Source organism: Zosterops lateralis, assembly GCF_965231275.1.
Source record: "Zosterops lateralis genome assembly, chromosome: 3".
Taxonomy (NCBI): Eukaryota; Metazoa; Chordata; class Aves; order Passeriformes; family Zosteropidae; genus Zosterops; species Zosterops lateralis.
In genome coordinates, this window is record NC_139764.1 from 108,157,419 (window position 1) to 108,166,183 (window position 8,765).

The following is an 8,765-nucleotide window of genomic DNA, read 5'->3' on the forward strand; positions in this document are numbered from 1 at the left end:
TCAATATAAAACAAACAAAACAAAATAAAGAATAGTTTTGAACTAATGCATCCAAAATTGACTTCTTAATGGAGGGTTGCCAAGGGACAGAAGCACCCAGGTCATGAACCCTGACATTGATCAAACAGAGATCACTCTCAAAAGCACAACCCTCCCCACTGCAGAAAAAACATCTCCGCTGTTTGTGTCACCCAACACAGCCCACCTGAACCAACATTCAAATAATCAAGAGTGACACTGGCCCCGGGTAAGGGGATACCCAGCACATTTACATCCCTGCACCTGCCCTGCTCCCCACAGCAGCACCACCAAAATCCCCCCCAGCAGCAGCAGCAGCAGCAGCAGCTCTATAAAGGTCCTCTTGCCATCCCTGACACTCCACCAACAGCAGCCACTGACCTGCCTCAGCCTCTGCTGCCACAGCCCCCTCGGCCAGCACAGCTCTGCTCCCCAGCTCAAACCATGGAAGCTTGTCACTCTCCACAACTATACAATGTCACTTCATACAGAGCCACAATTGTGGCCATCACCACCCTGGAGGCGTTTGCTGGCATGTGGATAAATGCTTTCATTGTTTGTGTGCTTTGCATTGGCTGGGTGAAAAAGAAAACCTTGAACTCAAATGAGAAGATCTTGCTGCTTCTGGGATGTTCCAGGTTTTGCTTTTTGTGCTTCTCATGGATATATTGCTCCTTTTCAATAACTTATCCCAATTACCTTTATGTTCAACTCACATTTCAACTAATTGTATTTTTTCAAAGCTCTTTTAATTGTTCCAGCTTGTGGGTTTCAGCCTGTCTTTGTGTTTTTTATTGCATAAAGATTGCCAATTTCAGGAACAGGTTCTTCATCTACCTGAAAGTAAGAATTGACAGGATGGTGCCCTGGCTTTTGTTGGCATCAATGCTTTCAGCCTCGGCTATCGGCATCATTGCCTATGACATGGCTGATACAGAGCTCAGTAAGAACCACATTTCCACCCGACAAAGAAATTTTTCAACAGTGAGTGGCAAAATGGATAAACATTTTTTCCAGACATATTTTATCTATGGCTTTGGATTTGTCACTTCTTTCATAGCAGTCATCTTTTCTGCCCTTCTCCTTCTCTTTTCTCTCTGGAGACACAAACTCAGGATGCAGAAAAACTCCATGAACAGCCTCAGCATGGATGCCCACATCAAAGCCATGAAATCGATTCTCTCCTTTTTCATAACGTATAGTATTAACTTTATAATTTTGATCTTGTCACTAATTCCTTCAACAAAGGAAGAAAATTATGTGGCGCTTCTTAGTTTACTATATCTGTATGCTTTTCCAGGTGTTCATTCCCTTATTCTGATTTTCAGCAATCCTAAGCTGGAAAAGACACTGTTAGAGATTCTATCCTGTGTCAAGTGTAAGGTTTGCATGAGGTAGGAACCGTAATAAAAGCTGGGACCCACGCAAAATCTTGATATTTCACTATAAGACACAAGTCAATTAATCTCTAATGAAAATCTCCAGGTAGATGATACAGATGTTTTCTCTTTAACACCACAGATAAGAATAAATAATTTAAATTCTTTGAATCAAATTAGTATAAATTAGATTAATGCTAGTATTTCATTTTGGTAATTCTTTGAGTTCAATTCTTGTCAATAATAAATTCATTTAGACCTGGTACATGGGCTGGATACAAAGGGGCAATAAGAGTACTGCAAACCTTCCTCAAATGCTTTGGCTTTTGCTGATTGAAAAATGGCTGAACTTAGCATCAGGTTTATTTGTGTTTGGGTTTACATTTCTTTCTGCTGTGTCTCTGTTCTTTGTATCACTTGTAACACTGGGTGGGGTGGGTGTACCTTGAAGAACTGCAGTCTGAGGAGTTCCCGAATTGGAGACATCTGATCCTGAAGGACTGCAGCCCATGGATGGGATCCGCACTTGAGCAGGGAAAAGAGCATGAAGAGGAAGGAGTGGAGGAGACAACTTGTTATGAACTGACTGCAACCCTCATTCCCTGTTCCTGTGTCCTGCTGTGGAGAAGCCGGGAATGAAGGAGTGAATTTTGGTCTGTAGGGAAGAAGGGGTGAAGGGAAACGGTTCTAGTTTTGTGTTTGTTCCTCATCACTCTACTACATTATCAATATGCAATAAATTAAATACATTTTCCCACATTTGAGTCTGTTTTCTCCATGACAGTAACTGATGAGTGATGTCCCTGTCCTTATCTCAACACATGAGCTCTTCCACCATCTTTTTCGCCCCTGCCCTGTTGTGCAATGAGAGTAAAGGAGCAGCTTGATGGGGGCCTGGCACCTACCTAAGGCCAGCCACCCACAGCAGGTTCTCTGAACATGAAATAATTCCAGCATGAACACAGCAGAACTTGATTTGTTCATTTCTGTCACCAGCTTGTGCACAGAAGGATATCCTACCCCATGTCAGGTGCCAAGGGTGTGTTTTCCATGCATCTCCGAAGGGTTTGTTTGGCCTCCTGTTCTCCCAGTGGAGAATATGTGCCAGGTGTGGAGCCCAAACCTCAGAGGCCTCCTGCAGCTCTGAAGAATTCAGAGGTACAAAAATACTCTCCAGGACATCACTTCACATGTAGCATCAGGCCTGCTGGACATGGCTTCTTTCCATAAGTATCTGTGAGCAACATCTCTGCTGCATTTTGAGAAAAACTTTTCATGCACCTCTACAAACAGAGGGCTTCTCAGACCTTTTCCCCCAATAAAGCCGAGGTGTCTATCTTACAGGGCAACTGTGCAAAGACTCCAGAGTTTCTCTGCACTCTCAGAAGTCGACACAGAGAATGATTTTCTGCTCTAGAAACACAGGTGGCGCCAGGATGCAAGATTTCAAAAGATGAACTGAAGGTGAAAAACCTTGGTTTGTGAGCTTTTTCTTTTAAGGTTGTATTTCCATGGGCATTCCCTTCTCTCTTTCTCTATTCCCACAAAAATAGAAAGGGGAAGGATTCATAAGCAAGTGCAAATGGTCTTGAATTTGATGGGGCTTTGAAAAAACTGAGATAGTGAAAGTTGATGGTCCCCATGGCATGGGTTTGGAATGAGATGATCTTTAAGGCTTCATCCAGCTCAAACCATTCCATGATTCTATAACTAGGCTTACACTCTTTTCTGGCCTTTCCTGTCAAGTCTTGTAGTATCTGTAACAGTGGTATGGAGGTGGAGCTAAAGCCCAAGATCTTCTGGAGACAGCATTCCCCTCAGCAGAGACATTAAAGGGGCTGGGGGCACTGCTGAAAACAAGGCAGTGCTCCAACACTCTTGGAAGTCACAGAGGCATGAAAGAAGTGATGAGCACCTGTTCACTTTTGCTGGGCCAGGAATGGGAGTTACAGCCTGTTAGACCCAGTGTCCAGAGAAAGCCCAACATCAACATCTCCCCTTCAGCAACTACAGCCCACTATCAAGAAAAGAGAGAGACACCACCAGAGGCTACAAAAGAGACACGATACATTACTGCTTGCCCCTTTTTGTTCTGTTTTTCTTTTGAGCAGAGGTTGTACAGTTCTCCCAAAAGCAGGGTGAGGGTGTGGGTTTCTCTCAAGCTCTCCTTTCTGTAGTTCCCAGTCTTCATCTCTCTGGTCTAAGGGGATTTTTTGCAGTGCAGCTTTCCTGTGGCAGTTCCTGCTCTCCCTTGTACAGCACAGTCCAGCACAGACACAGCTGCACTCACAGGGGCCCATCTACAGCATCAGAAGTTTTGTCTTGGTCTGGTCAAAACCCTGCTGCCACCAACACTTGAGAAAACACCACAGTGTGTTCAGCAGGGTACAGCCCAAGCCTTCTTCACAGGGACCCCCCTGGGCCCCAGCACTGTCTGGATCCAGACATGGACATTCCAAGTGTAAATCTTGCCCCAAGTGTAAATCTTGCCCAAGAGAAGGCAAATCCTTTTCTCATCCTGCAGGGCTCTGATTTTGTAGACACTCGGGATTCATGAATCTCTGTCAGTAACACCATCCAATATGAGGAAAAATCCTTTTTTTCTGTAATATAGCATTTCTATCACATCAGTGCAATGCTGTTCCAGCTCAGAGCAGGGAGAAAAGCCATCAGTTCCACACAGAGGAGTTGCTGCACCACTTCAGCTTCATTTAGGATTCCCTATGTCATAAAAGGAGAAGGAAACAGATGATGGAGAGAGAAGAAGGTTGACCTTAATCAAGCTCTGATGGAAACAATTCAGTCTGTGTGCAGTGTGACTCAGATCCCAGTACAGCTCTGTGTCCATCCGGATGCATAAAGCCCAGGGTCTGGTGCCACCTGAGTTACACAAGGGCATCTGAAATGTGCATATGGGGTGTTAAATACAGTCTTGTCCTTCTTGAGATGCTGGAGGGGATGGATAGGAAGCAGAAGCAGACACAGATTTCAAGTACCTGATCCATATCCTCCTGATTTGAAAATCCAGCATAAGAGATCCCGATTTTTTTTTAAGGCACCAAATTCCTCAAGCAGAGCTGGCCCAAATCTCAGCCACCATATGGTCCTGCTGGAGTAATATTTTCATTTCAGGCCCTGTAAAAGCACAGTCCAAGCACAGACATTTCATCTACAGACCTGTTGTAATAGAAATAACTTCATTACTTCTCACAAACACTTGGAGGGAAGATGAAAGAAAGAAAGAAAGAAAGAAAGAAAGAAAGAAAGAAAGAAAGAAAGAAAGAAAGAAAGAAAGAAAGAAAGAAAGAAAGAAAGAAAGAAAGAAAGAAAGAAAGAAAGAAAGAAAGAAAGAAAGAAAGAAAGAAAGAAAGAAAGAAAGAAAGAAAGAAAGAAAGAAAGAAAGAAAGAAAGAAAGAAAGAAAGAAAGAAAGAAAGAAAGAAAGAAAGAAAGAAAGAAAGAAAGAAAGAAAGAAAGAAAGAAAGAAAGAAAGAAAGAAAGAAAGAAAGAAAGAAAGAAAGAAAGAAAGAAAGAAAGAAAGAAAGAAAGAAAGAAAGAAAGAAAGAAAGAAAGAAAGAAAGAAGCTAAAACCAAAAATCCAAGAGTCCTCAACCATGTTATCTGTTCTGTCAGCAAAACCAGAGGAAAATCACATCAAAGCATAAAGCAAAGAACAAACACTATCAGGAAATTAAAATTTTCTTAAGGAATTCCTCTGCCCTCCATCAATATCACAAATTAGCACAACAAGTAGTAGTTCTGAGTGGGCATATCCAAAACAAACTTGGTCATCAACGGTGACCACAAGCACCCAGGTCATGAAGCCTGACACTGATCAAACAGGGCTCACTCACAAAACCACAACATCCTCCACTGCAGAAAAACATTTCCGCTGTTTGTGGCACCCAACACAGCCCACCTGAACCAACATTCAAATAGTCAAGAGTGACACCAGCCCCAGGTAAGAAGATACCCAGCACATTTACATCCCTGCACCTGCCCTGCTCCCCACAGCAGCACCACCAAAATCCCCCTCAGCAGCAGCAGCTCTATAAAGCTCCTCTTGCCATCCCTGACACTCCACCAACAGCAGCCACTGACCTGCCTCAGCCTCTGCTGCCACAGCCCCCTTGGCCAGCACAGCTCTGCTCCCCAGCTTGCACCATGGAAGCTTGTCACACTCCACAGAAATACAATGTCACTTCATACGGGGCCACAATTGTGGCCATCACCACACTGGAGACATTTGCTGGCATGTGGATAAATGCTTTCATCATTTCTGTGCTTTGCATTGGCTGGATCAAAAAGAAAACCCTGAACTCAAATGAGAAGATCGTGCTGCTGCTGGGATGCTCCAGGTTTTGTTCTTTGTCCTTCTCATGGGCATATTCATTTCTTTCAATTATTTATCCTAATTACCTTTATGTTCACCCCATACTTCAACTAGCTATATTTTTTCAAGCCTTTTTTAGTCATTGCAACTTGTGGGTTTCAGCCTGTCTTTGTGTTTTTTATTGCATAAAAATTGCCAATTTCAGGAACAGGTTCTTCATCTACTTGAAAGTAAGAATTGACAGGATGGTGCTGTGGCTCTTTTTGGGGTCAGCGATTTTAGCTTTGACTGTTGGCATCATTGCCTACGACGTCGCTGATAAACCGCACTGCAACGACAATTCCACCGGACAACGAAATTTTGGGAGAGCAAATATTAAAATGGATCAATATTTCTTCCCTTCTTTTTTTATCACTGGCTTTGGATATGCTGCTTCATTCATGGCAGTCATCTTTGCTGCTGTTTTCCTTCTCTTTTCTCTCTGGAGACACAAATGCAAGATGCAGAAAAACTCCATGAAGGACCTCAGCATGGAAGCCCACATCAGAGCCATGAAATCGATTCTCTCCTTCTTAGTGATGTACAGCATCAACTTTGTATGTTTGGTGTTAAAAATGGTTTATGTCACAAAGAAGGGAAGTTATATGACAATTCTCATTATAGTATTTGAGTACACTTTTCCGGGTCTTCACTCCCTTACTCTGATCTTCAGCAACCCCAAATTAGAAAAGACACTGCTAAAGATTCTTCCTTTAGGAAGAATAGTGAAGCGCAAGGTTTGCATGAGTTAGCAATTGTAATAAAATGGAGCCCATGCAAAATGGTAATATTTCATTATAGAAAACAAGTAGTTTAATCTCTAATGCAACTCTCCAAGCACTGTAGATGATACAAATGTTCTCATAATTGAGATTAAGACTATATCATTCAAATACTATGAACTAAATTAATGTGACTTATATATTTTCAATTATAATTTAATTTATGTAATCCTTTGAATTTAATTATTGTCAATAAATTTATTCGGACCTGGTACAGGGCTGGCTGTAAAGGGGCAACAATACTGCAAACCTGCCACAAATACTCTGGCATCTCCTGATTGAAACAACTGAAATTTACAGCAGGTTGATCTCTATTTTCGTTTACCTTGCTTCCTGCAGTGGCTCTGTGCTCTGTGATATATTGTGGGCTGTATCACTGTCTGGCAGGAGATGATAGCTCTGTGTAAACATGCTGGCCCCTGTCACTCACCAGAGCTGGTCACTGACACACAAACAGTGAAGCAAGAACGACCCCAGGGAGCTCAGGGGGTGCAGAGCCCCCTTCCCACACCAGCCCTGAGTGTCCTCTGTGCCCCACTGCCTGCAAGGAGAGGATTCTCTGCTCTGTGGGACTGCTCTTCTGGCCTCTTGCACTTGGTGATGACATTGCCTTTTCCCAGTGCACTCTGGCTCTGTGAAACACACAGGTTTTGTTCTGGATTGGAGGAACAGCGTGAGAAGGAAGGAGTGGAGAAGACAACTCACTATGAACTGACTGCACCTCCGTTTTCCTTCCCCTGTGCTGCTCTGGGGGAGGAGGTGGAGGAGCTGAGGATGAAGGAGTGAAGTTGAACCTCGATGAAAGGGTGGTGGAGGCAGCAGGTTCTAGTGTGTGTTTGTTTCTCATCATCCTATTGTACTTTCAGTAGGTAAATAAATTAAATTCATTTTTTGCATGCCAAGTCTGTTTTGTCTGTGACAGTAACTGGTGAGTGATTTCACTGTCTTTACCTCGATCTATCAGCTTTTCCATCCTATTTTCCACCCCCTGTTTACGGGTGACAGTGAAGGAACAGCTGGGTGGGGAACTGGCTGCTCCCTAAGGTCAACACCCCACAGCAGGTGAAATATGAAATAGTTCCAGCATGAACACAACAGAACATGAACTGGTCACTTCTGTCACCAGTTCAGAAACAGAGGCAGATCTTAAGCATCTCTTCTGGACACAACTCCCCAGTTAAAAGGCTTTGAAAGGACAGGAAAAACCACACCTCCATTCTTCCCCTCCTGCTGCTCATGCACTTTATCCTTTAACAAGACAATTCCAACCATTTTCACAGGAAAGCCCTGGAAGATCCATATTATTCCCTACATCCAGTGCAGCATCATCCGTCAGAACCTCACATGCCACAAGACTCAGCAGGCAGAACCAGCACCTTGCATGTGTCACCACACAAAACACCACAGCCCCAGCAAACCACACTGCAGATCCCTTCCTCTAGTTCTGTCAAATCCTGCAGAATGTGACACCCAGCACAGAATCCCTGTCCTGTGCACCAGCCCCGCTCAGCTGGCACTGGAGGGGACAGGGTGTCCATCAGCACAGTCCCACTGCACAGCCCATGGGGACAGATGCAGGATGTGCCCAGCCTGAAGAGGCTGACACATAGGAGATGTCAGAAATCAATGGAATGGCTGCCCAGTGCTGTCACGGTATGGAAAACTGCTCTGGGTCACATTCCAGATTTTATGACAGAGAAGTGAAAGTATTGCAGATGCTTTTACCATGGAAAGTGTTGATGAGCAGAAGCAGAGCTCAGGACCAGTTGCACAGCATTCTTATTTGCAGAGCCATAAAAATGGCTGGGGGTAATGCTAAAAAAAAAGGCAGTGCTCCAATACCCTTGGCAGTCAGAGGTGTCTGAAAGCAGCATGGAGGGAGCACATTTTCCCTTTTGCTGGGCCAGGAATGGAAGATTCAGGCTGTTGGACCTATGTGTCCAGTGAAAGCTCAGTATTAACATCTCAATCATCCAGAAGAAGCAACTACCTCCCTCTTCCAAGAAAGAGACAGGCATCACCAGAGGCTGCCAGTCCATGCAGAGCCTCCTCTCTAGGTTGTCTCAGGGACAGAAGCAAAGAAGCAAAGGCCACAGACATCAGCAGGGCAAGCAGAACCAATGTCAAAGATGCTTTTGTGAATCAGGTGGGATCAAGACTATTTTTTTCCCTCACAATACGGGTAACAGCTGCCATTGCAGTAACTTCAAACATTG

The 8,765-nt window shown here is 43.9% G+C and overlaps 2 protein-coding genes across 2 annotated transcripts; both read left to right on the top strand.

The window, feature by feature from the left end:
• Positions 1 to 462: 462 nt before the first annotated feature.
• Positions 463 to 1,416, top strand: LOC310907800 (taste receptor type 2 member 7-like; the record flags this gene model as incomplete). The annotated part of the gene is made up of 1 exon (XM_083858277.1): positions 463 to 1,416. The coding sequence occupies one exon, from the start codon at positions 463 to 465 to the stop codon at positions 1,414 to 1,416; it is 954 nt and encodes a 317-aa protein (XP_083714403.1).
• A 4,143-nt stretch (positions 1,417 to 5,559) lies between these two features.
• Positions 5,560 to 6,519, top strand: LOC310907799 (taste receptor type 2 member 9-like; the record flags this gene model as incomplete). Its single annotated transcript, XM_083858276.1, has 1 exon — positions 5,560 to 6,519. The coding sequence occupies one exon, from the start codon at positions 5,560 to 5,562 to the stop codon at positions 6,517 to 6,519; it is 960 nt and encodes a 319-aa protein (XP_083714402.1).
• Between the last annotated feature and the right edge of the window lie 2,246 nt (positions 6,520 to 8,765).